This window comes from Sander vitreus, chromosome 21 (assembly GCF_031162955.1).
Source record: "Sander vitreus isolate 19-12246 chromosome 21, sanVit1, whole genome shotgun sequence".
In the NCBI taxonomy this organism is placed as follows: domain Eukaryota; kingdom Metazoa; phylum Chordata; class Actinopteri; order Perciformes; family Percidae; genus Sander; species Sander vitreus.
This window is the reverse complement of record NC_135875.1, coordinates 16922760-16944007: the sequence shown is the minus strand read 5'-3', so window position 1 is coordinate 16944007 and position 21248 is coordinate 16922760. Positions and strand designations below refer to the sequence as shown.

Sequence of the window (21248 nt, the reverse complement as noted above, 5' to 3'; positions counted from 1 at the left end):
CACACAACATATTTTACAAACATCACAACCATTATAATAAAGATGAAATTTAAAAGTCACATTGGAAAATGTAATAAAATCCTTTACATTACTCATGAGAAAATTATTTGTATTACACTACAAAATTTGTAGTACACAATATAAAAGTTTACCTTGTTCTTCACTCTGTGGCGCTCTGCACAGCTTAACAGATCAAAACTACATGGCCACAGAGTACGTTTCACTCAAATCAGCAGCGTATATTATTAGCCGTATGCAATATCAAGCACTTTTGCCTACACTTAGCCTACCATTTAAGCATCTTCATTTATGAGCATATAAATAGAACAGCTCTGTCTACTGGACACATTTTTCGACCGACTGCTTTGACTGCTTTGCACACAGTGTCTATTACATAGCCTATGCATCATATTTCGGCCCAGTGAAGGTATATAAGCCCGCGAGAGCAGCTGAGGGGTTCACTGCAGTGAAAAGTTTCATCTGAGCGAATCCACTCTTGTCTTAGAGATAACCCTAAGGTGAGTTTCACTGAGGAGCTGCAGACCTTTAGGCAAATCTACTGCCTGACTCAAAGAGTTTTTCAGGGCTTCAACTTCTTGCAATGGGATATAAATCGAGGAAAGGGCCAGATTCTGAACATCAGAAGCTAAGGGTTTGGCTTTGGACTGACTAAGGAACCAAATGGGAAAAAATCTATTTGCCACCCAACCACAGCTGCAAAGGATATTTGATATTTTGCCTTGGAGGGCTTGGTTTTGGGAAAATTGGACTACCTTTTCTGATCATTTGTACCTTTTCTTTTGGGGCTGCCAGAGAGGAATACTCAAAGAGTGGAACTGTAAAACATATTGCATGAATGAAGATTACATGTATCTCTTTAACTTTGAACGCTGTTTTTTAAAGTGCAGTAAGGGAACTTAACATGCTTAGATTCAAAGTAAAAATTGCTTAATCCTGTCTGATTTGCTACAGCTGAACTGATGACTTGTCCTCTGCTCTCCTCCCTCAGTTAAATCAAAAAAATGGCACTAGCAGCATCTCTGAAAGAGGCTGACATCACTGCAGCCCTCGCAGCTTGCCAAAGGTAAACCCCACCATTAACATGACACAGAATGCTTTATTATATTTTAAGAAAGCCTAGATGATGGTTATACATGCACAAAATCATGCAATTCATCAGATCTGTTTTAAGTTAACAATTTTTACTCATTTGTAGCTACTGCAGAATTCAATTGCTAACACAGAATCACACCAGATTATACTTGCAGCAAGTAGAAGGTGCGCCTTGCATCTTTTCTGCATTTTAAACTGCAGGATTGTCTTTTTAAACACATCTTGCGGCTGGATCAATAGTGCAGCAAGCATGCAGAATGTGACTTTGATGCAATTTCCAAATTTCTTAGCATGTTTCAGTATAGCTACTGTAAGAAAAACACCTCTGCAAATGAAGCTAAAATGCTGAATGACAGCCAGAGCAGAGGTTGGGGATGAATAGCATCCAACTGCCAGACCTTGTAAATGAGGACCAGTGCAGCTACAAAACACAAAGGTGATGTCAGACATATCTCCTCTCTGTCTCCTCACAGCTGCCGACTCTTTCAAGCACAAGGACTTCTTTGCCAAGGTTGGCCTGACTGCCAAGAGCCCCGACGACATCAAGGCGGCCTTCGCCATCATTGACCAGGACAAGAGTGGCTTCATTGAGGAGGATGAGCTGAAGTAGGCACCATCTCTTAGATTTCACTTCAAGCTTCTCTGAGCCCTTGTAATGCAGGGATCATCTTTCTTTTGGACCACAGCAAATTCAGAATGATGTCAGAGCCTACAGGGCATTCTCCTCGGGAGTAACTCGATGCCAGCTCTCTCCTGCAGTGTCTCATGTTGTAAGGTGACATAGAGCAGAGGAGATACCAGAACAGACATAGCCAGCTTGGAATTGGGGCCAAATTAAATGCTTTTCATTGAGAAATCTGAAATGATCCAGAGCTAAATACAGTGAGAAGAATATAGTGAGTAGGCTTTGGAGATTTTCTGAAAGATGACCTCTACAAAACTCTCAAAACCAATCACTTCATGATATTGGAGCAGAAATATTTACAGGTCCTATTTCTGGTCTAAAGGCATATTTACTATAATACTCATTATTTCTCTCTGATCGTCCTCTCCAGGCTGTTCCTGCAGAACTTCTCTGCCTCCGCCAGAGCTCTGACCGACGCTGAGACCAAGGCCTTCCTCAAGGCCGGTGACGTTGATGGCGACGGCATGATCGGAATGGATGGTGAGAAAACAAGCGAAACTTTATCTGGAAGCAGATTTAGTGGCTGCAAATAAATGTAAAACCCTCCAAAGATCCTGAAATAATGTTCACTCTTTCTTTGTCTCCCTGCAGAGTTTGCCACCATGGTCAAGGGTTAAATGAAGAAACTGACCAACATCCTATTTCACTACTCTAAAGGAACAACTTGAGCCAAGACATACTCCTCCTCTCTTCTTCTTCTCCTCTTCCCTCTCACTCTTTCTCTCTCTCTCAGACTCTACACACCACTTTTATACATTTGACCTTTCACCCCCTGACTGTAAACAAACCGCTCCCTCTCTTTCTCTTTCTGGCCATGTTCACCCCTTCTACTGTCCACGATGAATGTACCTGACTAAGTGTATAGCGTGGTTGACTTGTGTCTTTCTCTCTCTCTCTCACTTCTGTCCTCATTTTACTATGTGAGTTTTTCTTACTGTGAGATCAGCGATGATGCACTTTTATGGGAAACGGACAGACGATGAGAAAACAATAAAGGTTCTTTTTCAATAACATCTGATCCTGGTCTTCAATACGGTTGTGAATCAGTAAATCAAAGTTACAAAAAAGTTGTTTTGACAGTAAACTGACCAGCAATTGGTCCCAACGCTCTACATGACCCGGTGAACAGGACACAAATTCTACCAAATAAATCTGATCAATCCTCCAAATGAACTCATTAGAGCAAGTGATCTAAAACGGTTTCTTTTAAGGAAATCTTAAGTGCATTTTTCATTAACATGCCACTGAGGCCACAGCAATAATGTGAAATGCTAAACATTTAGCCAAAATGCTGATCTAATGTAACAGCAGTGGAGAAAAGTCAAAAAGTCAGCAAAGTGACTCAGTACTGTGCATTATACAGCAATATTTACCTAAACTTTGCTCACATTAGCCACCATGAGCTATTGGTCACATACCGGTCATACCAGACCAAGTAGGGCTGTAGCAGCAAAACTTTCGAGGAATGTGTTATTTCTTCTTTCAAAAGTTACATAGTCTCACTTTAAAAGTCGCCTTTTACCCTATCAACCACAGCCTGTCTATAAAGATGGATGACTCGTCTCCATCTCCTACCACTGTACAAAAGTGACCAATCGATCACAGCGTCAATCGTGACGTTTAGCCCATTTTTATAGCATCAAATATCTAATTCAAACCAAACTTATCAGAAAAAATTAACACTTGAGCATACATCAGTGTGATCATTAAATGACAGAAACTATCTTTGGAAAAAAAATTATTTGACGTGTCCTCTGACTTTTTAGTTTGGCCCAAGGCCCATCTGCTACCATGGAGGGGGCGGGGTTTATGACATATACTGCAGCCAGCCCTACTTAATGCAGCTCTCCTCTCATACAGTATGTGGTGAAGCTTTGAATCCCCTGCATGTCATGCCCCAAGTAAAGATGGCTATGCATTATTTGGAAGCAGCCACAAGGTGGCATCTCTGATCTGTCAACAAGTCACGAAGGGTTTCAGATGCTTGACAGTTTTACATTGCAACTTGGAAGCTTGGCGATACAGTAAATTTGTTTTCTAAACACATAAGTTAAATAATTCACTTTTTGTTCAGTAGGCTATTACAAGTGGCTTTGAGACTAGTCCTACTAAAAATGCTGTCACTCACAAAGTGTTAAGTCAGAGCTTCACTGCATGTGAATAATGAGATTTATTCCCTTGGTTCTCATTACAAAAAAGCATCCCTCCCCTCTTAGTGCTGACTGCATTCACAGGAGAGAGCTGCTGTGTCAGACGGTTTGCAAGGCTTCATTAGTTTAGAGTGGCCAGTTGTCATGGTGACCAGGTGCAAACCTTAAACAACTTTTCTTTTCTTATACTTCAGTCCCCACCTAACAACCCTCACCTAGGTCAGGTGTGTATGTATGTTTGTTACAGCATCTCTGAATGAAAACCATCATAATACATTGTACTGACCCAGTATCACGCCCTTCTTACACATAAGCTATAAGTGAATGAATTAGAAATTTATTTCAAATGTTCTCACATAAAAATAGGCCTACTTCTTACAGCATTTTTGTAATGCACAAAACAGCAGAGGTATAACTCAACTACTCAAATTATTGTAACTGAATATCTTGTTGTTTTTGGTGTGTTTATCCTCTACTGTCACTGAAATAGATTTTTGAAGAAGAAGTTTAGACAGTTCTGCTCAGGTTCATATCATATTCTATAAAGGTCCTTGTTCATATTTCCACATTGGTTCTTTTTTTTTTTACACAAGTCTTACTTCAGCTCAAGTAAAATGTATACCACAGTTCTCTTTCACCGTGTTAGGCAGGTTTATAGGTTAATAAAATACACCCAAAACAGTCAGTGAGACTTTGAGTCATTATCTTTTACTGACAAAGCTTGTAATACATAATGTAAGATGAGGATAACAATAAAACGATTTATGACCTGCCTCTATGGTCATCTGAATTTAGGAGATTGTTCACTAAAACCAAAGAGAGAAAAAGGGCCTGATTACATCTGTGCACCTGCAAAGAGAGAGAGAGAGAGAGAGAGAGAGAGAGAGAGAGAGAGAGAGAGAGAAGGAGGCTGGAGAAGGGAAATAGGAAAGGGAGGGTGGGCGAAATGTAACACAGGGGAAAAATGTATTGAACAAAACCACAGAAAGAGAGAGCAGTGTACAGCGGATAGAAACTGTTTAGGTTAATTTGGCAGGTGAGCAGGTGAGAAACACAAGAAGGAGGCGGCTGGCTACGGGAACATTTGATCCGCAGACAGGTTTGAAACTCAAGCATCTTTCAGCGCATCCACCCCGGTGTATATATAAGTCTGAGCCAGCTGTCAGCGGGCACCACAAAGCCTTATCTATCGCCTGCTGCTTTGGACCTGGACGGAGAGGAAGTCGAGTCAACAGCGGTGAGTCTCACAGCTGCATGGGGATAACACGGGTGTTGGCCAGGTGTGCTACCTGCCTGCTCTGTGATGCTTGGCGGGAAGCAGAATGAGCAGTGGTTCCATAGCCTATTCTTTGATTTTTCCTATTTGCAGGGATTTTAGACATGCTTAGCCCGGTCTGAAATTCTTTGTTAGCTAATTTACAGAAGTATTTTGCTGCCAAATCCTCCAAACTATCGACTAAAAGGACTAGACTTCATAAAATATTTTCTTAAGCTGTTAGGTCAATAATAAGATTTTTTTCCAGGTCACTAAACTTTTATTCGTTTTAGGATATTCCTATGAAATGACAAACATAAAACATGTTTCAACTTTTTCTGATGATAGATTTATATTGTTTTCATTTATTTTGGGGCAAAACTATGTATGCTTTTATTTGTTTTAAAAAGGGACTAAATATTAATAACACTGTTGAGGCTTTTGCAGGTTTTTTTTCCAAAAAATAAAATATAGCCTAAGCTTCACCCAACCCCCATCCCCTTCCAAGGGGCGTCGGACTGGGGGGGGGGGGAAAGGGGACTTAGTACCCAGGGCCCTCATGTGAGGAGGGCCCAAAAAGATGCTAGAATGAATAACTGTGGATGGAGGGGCCCATAGATAATGCCTTTCTACAGGGCCCAGAATGTTGTGCTATGCCCCTGCCCCTTCCCATCCCAATCATTTTTGTACAGTCCCTAAGTGCCAATGATCTTGCACAGCCCAGCCAATCCAATTCATGTAAGCAGTTCAAAGGCAGCCTCAGTAATTTGGAGGCCGCCAGGGGAAATCCAACCACGGAGACATAGATCATAACATAATATGAATTTAAAAAATGGAACAGATAAAAACACTCAGCAGTACAGCTTTTTTTGAATTTGCCAAATGTAAGTTTGTGGTTTCACTGATTCTCTAAATTGTCTTCGAACAACTCGAGCATTGTTGCCAAAGAATCATCAACCGGAGGAGTTTTGATAGGATCATGATATTAACCTAGATACATCTGCAAAAACAAAAAAGTTAATCTGGCAGGTCACAAAAATGATCTGGGTGCAAATCACAAAGACAGAAGTAGGTGAAGAAAATGTGTCTGTAAGAGAGAGAGAGAGAGAGGGAGAGAGTGTGTGTGTGTGTGTGTGTGTGCGTGTGTGTGTGTGTGTGTGTGTGTGTGTGTGTGTGTGTGTGTGTGTGTGTGTGTTTCTGGTCTAAAGGCATGTTATGTAAAGGCTTGTGTGATTATTTTTTACTTTGACCCTACAGGACCAACATGTCACTCACCTCAATTCTTTCAGCTGAGGCCATTGAAAATGCTGTCAAGGACTGTCAAGGTATCATCTCCACACACACACACACACACACACACACACACACACACACACACACACACAAACAGACACAAGCCCTGACCTACCATATATTTGAAACTACTCATTATTCATTTAAATGCCAGCAAGAAAATTATTCAGAAAACATGAGTTATCTACACATGACTTTAACATTATGATGATAATACCTTCACTGGAACTATAGCTTTATTAGCTTTAACTAACTAAATTCACACTTAATTATGATAAAATGCACAATTGATAAATCAACCTACTCATAATCTGCGTTGCATTGAGTCACTCTCGGATCATCAAAACACTCTCCAACATAATCTTCTCTATACGGCTGTCCAGTATCCTCTCCACTAAAGTCATATCCAGCTTTTATTGAATTTGAAAAGGGTTTCAATCATCTTGTCTGTTTTAGTGGAGGCATGTGTCTACTGGACTTACTGTAAAAAGAAAAAGAAAAAAAAGGTGGAAATATCCCAACTGGACAGCAGCCACATGCTGGTTTAATCTCCACATCAGCTCCCAACCTGCTAAACCTCTTGGGTCAGCTCGGTCAGCTCTAGTTCTTCTTCTTTATATATATATATATATATATATATATATATTTATATATATTTATTTTTTTATTTTTTATTTTTTTATTTTTTTATTTTTTATTTTTTATTTTTTATTTTTTTATTAAATATATCTATGGTTTGTCATGGTGTGTCAATGTATATGTGTGTTGTGTGTTTTCAGCTCCGGAGACATTCTGCTACAAAAAGTTCTTCCAGCTGTGTGGCCTGTCCTCAAAGACGCCCCAGGAAGTCAAAGACGTCTTCCAGATCCTTGATGAGGACAACAGCGGCTTCATTGAGGAGTCTGAGCTCAAGTGTGTGAAACAATGACAGTTAGGATGTATGACCTAACAGTTTTCCCTGAGACATAACAAACCTTTACCTTTGATTCCTTTTCCTGCATAGACACCATTTTCCTAACTGATGCTGTTATTCAGTACAGTAATGCACTGAAAACCATCAAATATCTCCCTTTGCACAAAAAAAAAAAAAAAAAACTACTTCAAGTAATTTTCATTTTCAGATAAATTCATCTGTGGTGAGTTACAATTTGTGTGTGTCTGACAGAGAGATTTAGTAGAATAAATCACAGAAGTGTTATTGGGATGGCACCATTAAGCCGTCTCCGATTAATCCACAATGGCCAAAGTGTTATTATTGCTTTTGTGTTATATAATTCACCCTGAGGGTCGACTCAAGCCTTGCAATTTAGGAATTGGTGCGGCAATGTGTTTTTAACAGTGTCCAGTCAACTCATATAATTAAAGCGTGTGTGTGTGTGTGTATGTGTGTGTGTGTGTGTGTGTGTGTGTGTGTGTGTGTGTGTGTGTGTGTGTGTGTGTGTGTGTGTGTGTGTGTGTGTGTGTGTGCGTGCGTGCGTGTGTGTGTGTGTGTGTGTCTAGATACTTCCTGCAGAGGTTTGTCCCCGGGGCGCGGACACTGACCGAGGCAGAAACCAAGAACTTCATCTCAGCAGCTGATGATGACAGTGACGGCAAAATTGGAGTAGAGGGTTGGTATCTGATTTCTCAGATTGCATTCGTACAAACTCATGATGTAGGCATAAATGAGCTCATTGGTTGGACTAAATCTCAGTGGGTGGGGTCAGACAACTCGACAGAAAAGAGACAGCTATTTTTATGCGGCTTAGAGTTAACTTAGTGGGGAAAATGTATCATGGACATTATAAATTATTCGCCAGACCATCTTCATTTAAAGAAAGGGGTTTTGAAGTTTGGTTTTGATCATTTTCTGCCTTTTACCTTTTAAAACCCCAGTTTGTAGCTGTATACTGCAGCACTCTGGTTCTAATGTGGAACGTGGGGTTTCTGGGAAAAAGCAAGCATGTTTACTCAATTTTAAAAAGGTTTTTCTCTTCAGTCACCGTTCTTGGTTCTGGCCACTGAGGTTTAACTCAACCATTGAGATTACTTCTGCCACTGGAAAGATTATTTTACATAGCCAGTATTTTGTTAAATGAAATATAGTGAGCCTTGGGAGATCTTGAAACACAGTTAAGCTTTTAAGTGATTTCTCCTCATGCTTAAAAAAAACCAAAAAAACATTTGTATTTAATGTCATCACTGTGCTCTGCCTCAGGCTTCTTTACTTACAGTAAACAGAGGACTGACTACAAGACTGACGAGCATAAGTTGCATTAGCATTGCTCTTCATGTTCAGTTTAATAACATGTGCATCCGTGAGAAAAGGTGGTGTTTTGTTATAACGCTGTGAGCGGATTTAATCTTCAGTATTGGATGCATTAGCATGTTGTTTCACTTTTATGAGTGTAGAAACCATCTGCACTGATACCAGAAGTTATGACCTCCAATGTGTGTCCCAGTTTTGCCTATCGTCAAGTTATAGCAATATCTGGGCTCAGCTGTCTTACATAATATGATAAAGGATTTGAACAGGCCAGAAAATGTTGACTATCACAGACAGTGATTATTTTTTGCAGATGATTTACAGCTATTTCTAAATGCTTTTCTTCCTCTAGAGTTCCAGGCTATGGTCTTATCCTGAGTTTAACAGATGATAAGAGCTCAAGTCCTCAGGTCTTCAGTCCCCTCCTCACCCGTGGAGTCTTCTGATCCCAGCTTCCATTCCCAGTGATTTGCGCTAATTGTTTTTAAATGACCTTTTGTCCATTTAAAGACAACAGACTTTTGATGTGTCTTTCCACTGTGTTGGTCCATATTTTATTTGATGTGCACACAACACCTCTGTCAATGAATGAGACAAATAAACATGTGTGGAAACATAGATCACCTTTTTGTGCTTATTTCTTCTTAGAATATGTAAGATGGGTAAACAAATGCTATAAAAATGATTGTTCATATTATAATCCATTTATGTGCAACAATAATGAATATGAATAATGAATTTACCATGCAAATAAAAGCTGATTCCTCAAGAGTGCAAACCCCATGAATGAGAGCATTCTGTATATATCAATTTTGTATTTGATTCTTACCTAAACATAGAACAATTTTGTAATTATGATTTATATCGTATTTTAATATAGAGTTAAAATACAAATGCAAAATCATCACTTGGATACACACACAACAGAAGTTGTATAGAGACAAACACTCATCATGACTATATATAATATATGTTCATAGATTATCTACTTAAATGTTTTACAATTTAGCTATTTAGTATTAGTTTAGTCAGGGGTTTTAAGGTTTGTATTTGTTTATAAAGAAATATATATACATATAAAGGGGATTGATGTGGTATAATTTAAACAAAGGAATGAATGTGGAGATTAAAGTAACAAATGTCTTCCAAAAGTATACAGTATACGATTTGTTAACAAATCCAACCAAACAGCACAGTGTGCTTTCATTATCCCCATTGTGGAGGAGGGTGTAATCAAATGCAAGGACAGGCCCAGGACAAATTCATATTGAGACCAATTCAATGTTTAGCTGGTGTGTGTAAAATGAAGACATAATACAGTACAGCTTAAACCAAATATTATTGTATGAAACCACATCATTGCACTCTTCTTCCCCAGTGTGGACTAGGAACCTTTATTTGGTTTGATATTGATTTTACCCGAACAGTTGAACTTGTGACACCGCGCTGTCAAAAGCAGGAAGTGAAGAATGTGAAGTATGATGCGGCATCTCCTCTCATTGATCTCATTTCCTCATGTATTATTTTTATTTACGCAGTCTCTAACCACGAGCACCTGGACGTGTTGGGTGTATGCTCTGTAAGGTGAGTATTACCGTCGTGTTATCTGTTAGCGTCACGGTTCACTGAGTTTTCCTCCGCCTGGAACACATCTCTACTGCTAGCAGAGCCAGCTAACGTTAACTAACTAGCTGCTCAAACTGACCTAACATCGCTGGTTGCTGGCTTTGTAACAGTTAGCTAATGTTAAGAAGTTGTACTCGTGGACTTACAGAGCTCTCAGTTACCACGTGTCTATTATTATTATTATTATTATTATTATTATTATTATTATTATTATTAGAAGTCATACTTTACAAAAACAGCGAGTGTAAATACATTGAGGGGTTTCTTGTCTCCGGATTTTAGCTCACCCCACAGAGACTTCACCAGCTTAACGACAGCAGGTACGTTGCTAACTTTACAGTAAAACAAGTGTACACAATGGCAGTGACAAAATGTAAAACAAGTAGCAAACAAACGTAGCTATCTCCTAGACGCAAATGTGAAAAGTATCCAAGGATGGCTATTCAAATACTGTAGTTAAGTTACTGAAGAAAAAACAAAGCTACTGCACTTTTCCTATGCTAGCTTACTTGCAAGTTACATTTAAAACCTTGATAACCCCATAAAGCGTGATTGTTGTGGGTGCATTCTTATACGGGTAAGTTTTTGGGCCAGCAAAGCATTAAAATGTCTATCATATTATAATTCAATCATAAATCACAAAGTACCTTGGTGCATTTTACTGCTGAAAGTTCAGTTTCAAGTTTATTAGGCACACCTAGCTAAAACTATTTTTGGGGGGTTTTTAGTTGATGATTTAAGAGCGAACCACATATAACACTGCACAGCAGTAATTATAGGTCGACATTAAAAATCACCCAGGATAAAAATCCAATAAAGTCTGAAGGTATTTTTCCATTGTGGTCCTCTGGTAAAACACATATCACGCCACAAGATAAATCAGCACCACAAGATAAGTGCAGACAATACAATCAACATAAAATGCAGTCTAATACAACAGCCCTGCTATAATGCCTGGCAAAACCTGATCCACCTATTATGGTCGATATGGTGGAACATACTACTGATCTGGCAGATCAGTTCGTCCCTAGTATGAATTGCCTTCTGTACTTCCAACTTTGACCAGATGCACATCGTGTGTGTCTGTGTCTGTGTGTCCTTTCAGATTAGTATCTCTAGATTTGTCATTACTACAGTATGTGAGGTACCTGTCTTCATTCTTCAGGCACACGGCATGCTAACCAAACTGTCTCTGGAGCAAAGGAAATCCAGACCAAAGTGACACCTAATGCTGATGATTAGGTAAAGCGGACATGAGTGTGATGATGAAAGGCTGACATTGATATCTGGAGAGCTTTAATCTGTTCATCTGTTTCTGTAAGCTTTCTCTTTGTGTCTGTTATAGTCCCAGAATGGCCTCAGGAATGCAAGAGAAACAGTACACACCATCTCTGCTCAATTTCTTCATTTACAACCCCACATTTGGACCACGGGAAGGAGAGGTGAGGTTGATTCCCAGATGAAAAAAAAATAAAAATGTTAAGCACATTTTTCAGCTTCTAATTCAAGTTGTTGTTGTTTTTTTTGTTTTTTTTAAGGAAGAGAAGAAGATCTTGTTTTACCACCCAAGTGATGTGGAGAAGAACGAGAAGATACGAAATGTGGGCCTTTGTGAGGCCATTGTACAGTTCACCAGGTAAAGAGCTGCCGAGTATATCTACTAGGGTGCACAATATATCTTTTTTTTTTTTTTTTATTGTCACTGCAAAAGCAACTGGTGCAATAAACGCATCGCGAAAGGCTGCAACATATTGCTAAAGACACGCAGAGGTTTTTTGTGTTAGTCGAAAGAAAATATCAGTAGAAAACTGCACTTTAAAATGTAACTGTCATTATTTTTTTTTAATGTGGTGCCTTTTTATATTCAATTCAATGTTCAATTAAACAATGTTGAAATGTTTTTCTTTTCATTTGTTTTAAATTCAGTTTGTTGTATTTTAGCAGAATACTGAAAGCAGCAGAACTGAGTACACTTTAATATCTGTTTATTTATGGAAAGTTATATCGTAATTGCGATATTCAACAATGTTATCGCATATTTTCCTCACATCGTGCAGCCCTAATATTTACAGCAGCATTTTCCCTAACATTGTACTGACTGTGTGGATTTTAGTGTGTTTATTTAGCCTTCTGGAATCTTGTTAAGACTTGAGGGCATGAATCTAAAAAGTGTCAAATTTCATGGCTCAGTTTGACAAAATGTGTTCTAGAAAACCAAAATGAAAGTGCTGTTTTTTGAGCCTGAAGTATAACAGAACAGGGAAATGTTGCAATAAGTGGTCAGATGCACACTGATCCAAATCTAATGTCTGTAAAAGCTCAAAATGAAGGGGCTGATCATCCTGTTTGGGTGTGTCTCCTTTCTTTTCACGGCCATGTTCTACATCTTCTATCTTCCAGGACGTTCTGTCCAACAAAACCAGCTAAATCCCTGCATACACAGAAGAACCGGCAGTTTTTCTTTGAGCCTGAGGACAATTTCTGGATAGTCATGGTATCTTAAAAGGCTTACATGTTACATTACTTTGTTGACCGTCTTTGGAGTGTAATTAAGCTATTCCGTTTTGATCTGCTCTTTTAAATTCATTCCCCAGGTGGTTCGAAACCCAATGATCGAGAAACCAAACAAAGATGGCAAACCTCCCACAGTAGAATATCAGGAAGAGGAAATACTTGTGAGTACTGAGAGATACTCGTCAACATCTGTATTTCTTTCACTGAATATTGTCATTTTAAAGTTTTACTTACCATGCCCTCTTACCTCTGTAGGACACTGTTTATGGTGCAGTAGTGAGGGAATGCTACAGTATGTACAAGGTGAGTTCCACTATAATTTAGAATCTGTCATGCTTTTGCATTTTCCTCCTCTTCTAAAAGCCACATAATTACACACCTACAGTACTTCAAACTACCAATATATAATCCACCAAAAAGAATCCTCTTGTAACAGTGATTATTTCCCTTGTGCTGTAGCTCTTCAATGGTACATTTGGCAGAGCAATGGAAGCCGGCGGAGTGGAGCTGCTCATTCAAAAGCTTGAAAAGTTCTTCTACAGGGTAAAAAGCTCAACTGTCCATGATATCCTTATAGTGGATATGTTTTTTTTTCGCTATATAATAATCATTCGGTTTTTTTTTACATACGTACATAGCATATATTGACCTTGCTTTGACAGCAGGATTAATTTAAATGTACGCACACATAGTTGTTTATAGTGAGTCAGTTGAGCCTGAAAGTCAATGTTTTTTTTTAGAAGGGCTGGTCTCCACTGATGATAGCGGGATGTTCTTTCTTTGTAAATACTCACTGGGAAAAGCTGTTGAAAAGATGTTTGCAGTCATGGGTCATTTATTTCTTGAGAATGACCTTTCTACATTAGCTGCCTTCGACCTCATGCTACAGTCACCTCGTCGGTGACTCCAGGCATTAAGCAAAAGTATAAAGAATTAATTTCTACATAGGGAACACCCTTCTTAAGTTCACACAGGCTTCCCTCTCCACTATGTAACCCAAAGAGAGAGGCTGGTGGTGTCATGTATCAGGTTGAATGTCAGGAGGATGTGAGCGTCTCCATAGAGCATCAGTCAGTTTCTTATTCCTCTTTCTTTATTGCACTGTAAGCAAGCACCATATTGGCGGGAAAACTAACCCTTTTCTCTTTTCCTTCTCCCGTGTCTCTGGGCTGTCTCCTGTTATTTATCGGCATGTGTGTGCGTCTGTATGCGTTTCCAGTACCTGCAGACTCTCCACTTGCAGTCCTGCGACTTGCTGGACGTATTCGGAGGCATCAGCTTCTTCCCTCTGGACAAGATGACCTACCTGAAGATCCAGTCCTTCGTCAACAGAGTGGAGGAGAGCCTCAGTCTGATCAAATACACAGCCTTCCTGTATAACGACCAGCTTATCTGGTACGGACTGAACACTTGTCCAAATGTGTGTGCTCGGCCTTGAAAATCCACCTGTGGGTTTCTAATTCTATGCTTTAATCTAGGCCACAACCTCATACGACTTGACACATATTTGCAACCATACACCAGTGTCAAATCCCAGCATTGACGTCTACGAACAAAACATGGCATTCTGGGTACACAGAGGTGGCTTTGAACACAATCTGTAATCATCTTTCCAGTTAATGTGCTCCTTGCCATATCAATTGCCTTTAATTGCACTGACAGCCACCTAGCTTGGTGTGTAAGCACGGGGGATTACACGACTCCTAATGAAATGACTCGAGAGCGGTGTGATCTTTCATTGTGAACTGTCACTAGACAAACAAGAGCTGTTTAACTATTGTCCAACTCAAGCGGTATTGCTCTGGAGTATTTATTGAAGCGTAATTACAGCCAGGGGACACTAATCTGTGTTAACATCTAGCCCATGATGCATAACACACTGAAATATACCGTACACAGCCACACCTTTTTGGTTTTGCTTCTTGGCAGGGTATGTTGTAAAGGGGTAATTTTGTGGTTGGGTCTGCAGGAGCGGACTGGAACAAGATGACATGAGGATCCTGTACAAGTACCTGACCACCTCGCTGTTCCCCAGACATTCTGAACCAGAGGTGAGGAGGCAGACAAGGGACAGATACTAGCTGAAGGAATTATGGGAGACAAATTAAGGGGAGAAAAAAAAAAAATGAAAGAAACAAAGGAGCAGGGGATGTTTGTGTAGGACGGGGAGAAGATGCTCACTGCTATCTACCTGCTTCTAGAAAACCATTGCACTGCGTTCTTGTTATTACATGACCATCTTAGAACTGAGAGTGTGTGCTTCCAATACGATGCTTCTCCTTGATATAAGAATGTAATGTGATCTTTTTAAATAGTAATGATCCAGAGAGAGCGAACAAGACCACTGATCTGAATGTGAGCTGTGGCTATTACTTTCACTCTAACCCTTCTTCCTTCTTTTCTGTCTGTTGTCTTCTCTCCCTTTAGTTGGCTGGCAGGGACTCTCCTCTGAGGCCGGAGGTCGCAGGGAATCTGTTGCACTATGGGAGGTAAGTCTCTGGTCCCATGTTATACGTATGTGTACCTCAATCCTCTGCAGAGGGTTGGGTTAAAACCAGAGTCAGGGGAATTAAGTTAATTGGCGCAGCAACAGAGCCGGAGGGGGTATCGTTGCACCTTTGGGGATTCGGTGTACGTATGTAACTAGAGAATGTTTGCTCAGATGTTTGCTGTCTGACAACTTGGATCTGCATGATGCTTGAAGTAACTTGTTTCTGAAGGTGAAGTGGAGCTGCTGCAGTAGTCCAAGTCTGACTCCTGGTGCCCTATCATGAGACAGGAAACGCAGCTTTACAGCTCTAACACACTACATTATAAAATAAAATAAAACACACTTGATAAAGGCCAGAAAAATAGTTACAACAAGGGTAAAGTTAAATATTAACAGAAAAGATCCATGCAGGCAAAGCTACACAGGAGAGGTGCTTGTAACAACACATAGTGGTTCCACCTAATATTAAGTGGCATCCTTGGAATCCAGTGTATTAACAGGACAACAGAGAAGTCCTTGTTCAGTTTGTGTTCTTATCTTTTAGATCAGTCGTGAAGGAATTATGGGTCTACGGCCTTTGACTGCCTTTTTTTTTTTTTTAAATATAGAACTGAGGAAATTCTTTTATGTTTAGCGTGCTAATTGCTTGATTAGGTTCGGTTCATGGTGCCCATTTCGGCAACCCCCTGACCTTTCCTCCAGTGCCACCGTCAAGCCAAACCTTCCACCTTGAGCAACACTTAGATCCATTACATGGTGGCATAAAAAAAAAATAACTAAAGGCCTGACTTCCCTGCAGTTTGCTGTAGATATTCAGGATCTGAGGATGCATGTAAAGCTGAAAGGATATGTCAATTGGCTGAACGACATAAAATTATTTGGCAACAATTTGGGAGTGCTTTCTTTACACACACACAAATCACCCATTCCAGCATGATTTATTAGTCTTCAGTCATGATATATTTAATGTCTTTGTTTTTTTTGTAACATATACAGTAGATCAAACGCGATTAATCGATAAATTGAGAACATAATCGGCAGATAAAATGATAATGAAAGTAATTGTTTAATTAGATTTTAGACAACTCGCCTTTCCCTAAGTGGTTATCAACTAAACTATTGGACAAACTAAAATGTTGACCTGCTGCTTGCGCTAGAGCAGGGGTGTCAAACTCAATTTCACTAAGGGCCACACTGGAAAAAGAAAATCGCATCAAGGGCCAGACATGTATAGTTTATTGACGTAGTCTTCTCACTTACAGTTTGGTCCACATAAATCCCTGAAAAAGTGAGCAAAAAAGTTCCAAAGCCATCCTAGAATTTAGCAAATCAAGCAAAACAATGATTACATTTTCTAAGTAGGCTACCACACAGCTGACTCACAACAAGCTGTTTCACAGCCTGAATATGCAAACTCTCTGCTTCTGGGGGAATTTCTGAGTCTCAAAGTCGGCAAATTTGCCAAATTCTGCTTTAAGTGTTGCGTAATTGCAAGTTGAAAGATTTTCCCATGTTTTTGGTTTGGCGCACAACTACATGGGCCAAAATATATTGTGAACCTAGATTGATATGCGGGCCGGATCAGAATTAGCGAGGGGCCAGATTTGGCCCGCAGGCCTTGAGTTTGACACGTGCACTAGAGGAAAAGTTAGGGGTTCACCAGAGTCGGTAGGCCTCCTTATTCTTATTTTTTATTTTATAAAGGACAACACACATTAATCAACATTTCTGTAAATGTGCCAGTGTTAGCCAGCCGGCTAATTTTCAGCTGTAGTCCTTTGGCCAGATGATTTTAGACCTGAGCAACAGGCACCAAATTATTGTTAATTTTTTGAACGTTTTTTTTTTTATTTTATTTTTTTTTATTAAAATGTACATGAATCCAATATATTATTAGCAAATATAAATCAGCCCATTTGTGAAGAAAAAAAAAAAAACATTAATAATGTGCTTACTAGCCTATAGGTAAGGTAGTCAGTAAGGTAGCCACCCACAGATCCAGTTAATGCTGAGTGAGGATTCCTTGTGCCACATGTATGTTTAACATTAAATCATGATTTATAAAAACCATGCCAGCAATTATTGTTTTAATAGCCTAGTATCTTTTACACTTAAAAAGGTTTAAAGGCTTTAGGCCGCCTACACATCATTGTTTTATACAATCTATGTAGTAGGGGGTCCCTGCTCAGTCTCTCTTTCCATTAAGCGGTCCTTGGCTTAAAAAACGTTGAGTGCATCTTTAAAGGGGATGAACTCTTGATTTTAATCACCTGATGGTCTCTCCTCTTTACACCACCACCAGGACAAGCTTTTTCAGTTCCACTCAGGCTCTTTTTTCCTTCTTTTTTTTTTTTTTAACAGCATTACTAGCATCACAGCCTTTCGGGGTCCTAGTGAGCCTCTCAGATACCTCTTTTTACTTTCACACCCATTCTTTGAATATTTACCGAGCCACGCTCTCCTCTGTCACTCCAGGTTTTTGACAGGACCTACCAATCTTAAAGATCCGGAGGCCAAATTCCGATTTCCTAAAATATTTGTCAGCACAGAGGATGGCTACGAGGAGCTGCATCTGATTGTTTATAAGGTAAAGTAAATATGATCTGCTATTTCGTAACAGTCTACAGGCTTAATCATTCATACGGGAGTTTTTATGTATTAAAATAGCGGGGAAGTTGTTATTCATTTTTTAGAATGATTTTCATAATCTGTGATTTATATTGCACTGCTCTTTCAAACGATATGGATTTATGGGATTAGACGGCAGAATTTTAAAATGATGAAGTGCATCCCACGCCCATCATCACATTAAGATCACGTCTAACCTGTGTGACCCTGGTACTGCATTTTACCTGCACTGATCTGCTCTTTTCCAGGCCATGAGCGCTGCAGCTTGTTTTATGATCAGCGGTAAGTGTGCACCGTCATCTACTGTACTTAAAGGAAAGGATGCCGTTAACTTTCACTTCCCTTTTCCTGGTTCATTTCTGAAATTAAAGTTCCACTGTTTTAGTGTTTTCTAGTATTTAGACCATTTTGCTGCTCATTTAATGCTAAAATATGACTTTCTTCAGCTCATGTCCCATAATGGTTGACTTTATCTCTCCTCCGTGTCTTTGCAGCCTCCGTGGAGCTGACGAGGGACTTCTGTGAACAGCTGGACGGCTTGGTGGGCCCTCAGCTTACTTTGCTGGCATCTGACATATGTGAACAGTTCACAGTTAACCGCAGGATATCGGGGTCAGTTGAGAAACCACCACACTGTGAAGATGACTTGTTTAAGCAATAGCTCACGACAGACCGTGGAATGTTGCGATTATAGCACGGTTTAGGAGCGTTCTACGGCTTGACCATTTATTTTAGGAGAGAGAATGTCAGTGAAAATACATTCTATCAGTATCATCTTGTCATATGAAAACATGTATTGCCTTAATCAACAGTTTAGTGCTGCAATTTAATGCAGTAGCCATGTTGTCTGTCATCAGTTTACAGTCAACCCTTTGTATTAACTCTGCCTGGCTGTCAGCGATAGCCAGGCAGTACCATTGGAGAACATCGGGCCACTACTTAGGGGTAACTCAAGCAGCGGAGCTTTAAAGACTGGCATCCTGGCCTGCTCTCCTTTAACCCCGGCAGTTAGCTTCAGATACATCCTCGTCTGGAATCCAACACCGGAATCCCTGGCCCGGGAAATTTGATGGGCCCCCTTTTTAATCACCCTAGTAAAGAATCCACTGAATAAATAATGCTGTCCCAAATTCTTCAGCTGGCAATCAGGTCTGTGTTCTGATTTGGCCTTGGGGGGAACTGTAAATAATTATAGGCAGCATAGATTAAAAAAAATAAAATAAATCACACAAAATCTTCCAGCGATGCAATTCTAGTACTGTTGTCAGGTAGGCAGTGGTAATACCTGTATGACTGTATCCTCAGCTCACCTTAACAATGGAGTAGGCTTAATTAAAATGCACATTTTGCCTTTTGTTGGATGTTATCATCCCAAGTGATTTGGCTTACTGTGTCGTTTATGAATAATGCCCGTTTACAGAATGGTATGCCCCAGAGAGACCCAGCTGTAAAATAACTTTAAAGCATTATGTAGAATCCAAAAATGGATTGAAGGTGCTTATTTTTTTTCTTCTTCACTTTACATTTTTGAACGTATCTGTTCTTTAATTCTGTGTCCATTCAGGCCAGAGAAGGAGCCCCAGTTTAAGTTCATCTACTTCAACCACATGAACCTGGCGGAGAAGAGCACCATCCACATGAGGAAGACTGCCAGTGTTTGCCTCACCTCTGTCCACCCTGACCTCATGAAGATCCTGGGAGACATCAACTGTGACTTCGCCAGGTATACTGTAACTGTTAGCTGTATTTATATTAGATTTTAAAACTCTCTTCAGCTGTGTTTCCAAATTTCACAAAGCCAGGAAAGAACGTGTGTTAAATTACAAATTCTCAATCGTTTTCCCACAGAGCAGCTGTGTCGTTTTCATCCATAAATGTGATGCTCCTGATAACTTTGTAAACTCGCTCTCTTTTGAAGCAGTCATGAGACTGGAGTCATGTGAGAGTCCCATTTTCAGTCTGTGGTCCATACAGTGGCATCGCCATTGATAGCATTCATCCCACTATCAATATCGGTTCCTCTTTTAGTACAGATGTTGTGTAGATGCTGGTTGTCAGCACACTCAAAACATATAGTGATATTTGTGTAATTAAATATTAGGGAATTCATTAAATGTAGGTCATTTTATGGGGTTTTATTTTTGTGAGATTGTAGTATTTGAAGAACCTGTGTCATTTCTGACACGAACCATAAGAAATATTAAAGTATGTGATTCTTTTAATGACATTTAGGTTTTTTTGTGTAATTAAATACGTAATCTTACAACAGTTGACCTCATATCCAAAGAAGCGGCTGTAAATGTGATCGTTGCCTTTCTTTTGGGGTGCTTGGTTCTTTCTGTCTGCCTCCCAGGGTTGATGAGGATGAAGAAATCATCGTAAAGGCTATGACAGACTACTGGGTAGTTGGCAAGAAGTCAGACCAGAGAGAACTGTATGTGATCCTCAATCAGAAGAACGCCAACCTGATCGAAGTAAACGGTATGTCTTCACCACCTGGCGATGAGTAAATCTGTGGCATTACCGCCACAGTAGACAATCTGCCTTCATGCTTAATCTCTGCTTCACCCTTAATGCCCCTTTGTCTTGTCTTCGCTACAGAGGAGGTTAAGAGGCTTTGTGCGACACAGTTCAACAACATTTTCTTCTTGGACTGATGGAGCTGACAGACTGGGACTGTTTCACCACACTAAAAACTGTCAGTATTGCAGGGTATCATGACAGCATCAGCGTAATGCAATAATTGCATTGTAAAATAAAAAAAAAATGAAAAGCTTTGTCACCAAGTTTATTTTTATTTTATTTGACCTATAAAAATTGTAATTTTCTCTTGTAATTAAGTGTAAAGCCAGATTTTAAATGTACTTTATTTTCTTTGATTTTCTTTGTACATACTTGTAGGATTTTGTTGACTGTCACTTTGGATTTCTTTCCAAACCATTTGTTCATCTTTTTTTTAATGAACACAACATGAAAATGTCTCAAATGAATTAAAAAACTGACGCACAAAACAGTTAACTCCAGGTTCCTCAGATGATCACTGATACTTTTAAAATAAGATGTCATCATGTCAAAAGTATTGTGGTTTGTAAACAAACTGAGCTAACTTTAAATAAATTAAGAAGCAATTTTACCTGGTGTGAGTAATGTATTTATTTATTTATTTTTGTTGGAAGATGAAGTAAAAGTCAAGTAAAAGCTTTGGACCGCCTTCCAAATGGCTAAATCCGAGATCACGTTTATCTGAA

General features: G+C 39.5%; 3 protein-coding genes across 4 annotated transcripts; all 3 read left to right on the top strand.

Annotated features, from left to right (window-relative positions):
* The first annotated feature begins 1022 nt into the window (after positions 1 to 1022).
* Positions 1023 to 2415, top strand: pvalb3 (parvalbumin 3). The gene is made up of 4 exons (XM_078279807.1): positions 1023 to 1081; positions 1585 to 1719; positions 2169 to 2278; positions 2390 to 2415. Exons 1-4 carry the CDS (start codon positions 1023 to 1025, stop codon positions 2413 to 2415), a joined length of 330 nt encoding a protein of 109 aa, XP_078135933.1.
* Positions 2416 to 4912: 2497 nt separating this feature from the next.
* Positions 4913 to 9334, top strand: pvalb9 (parvalbumin 9). Its single transcript, XM_078279116.1, has 5 exons — positions 4913 to 5185; positions 6461 to 6528; positions 7276 to 7408; positions 7997 to 8106; positions 9094 to 9334. Exons 2-5 carry the CDS (start codon positions 6468 to 6470, stop codon positions 9117 to 9119), a joined length of 330 nt encoding a protein of 109 aa, XP_078135242.1. The 5' UTR covers positions 4913 to 5185; positions 6461 to 6467; the 3' UTR covers positions 9120 to 9334.
* An 838-nt stretch (positions 9335 to 10172) lies between these two features.
* ccz1 (CCZ1 vacuolar protein trafficking and biogenesis associated) lies at positions 10173 to 21133 on the top strand. Of its 2 annotated transcripts, XM_078279489.1 has the most exons (18): positions 10173 to 10325; positions 10650 to 10687; positions 11533 to 11609; positions 11713 to 11809; positions 11906 to 12003; positions 12768 to 12861; positions 12962 to 13042; positions 13137 to 13184; positions 13341 to 13424; positions 14101 to 14276; positions 14851 to 14932; positions 15309 to 15370; positions 17848 to 17959; positions 18249 to 18282; positions 18495 to 18612; positions 19565 to 19723; positions 20354 to 20481; positions 20602 to 21133. In XM_078279489.1, exons 3-18 carry the CDS (start codon positions 11596 to 11598, stop codon positions 20655 to 20657), a joined length of 1443 nt encoding a protein of 480 aa, XP_078135615.1. In that variant the 5' UTR covers positions 10173 to 10325; positions 10650 to 10687; positions 11533 to 11595; the 3' UTR covers positions 20658 to 21133. The 2 variants fall into 2 exon arrangements, with proteins under 2 accessions (XP_078135615.1, XP_078135616.1); XM_078279490.1 differs by lacking the exon at positions 10650 to 10687.
* The last annotated feature ends 115 nt before the right edge of the window (positions 21134 to 21248 follow it).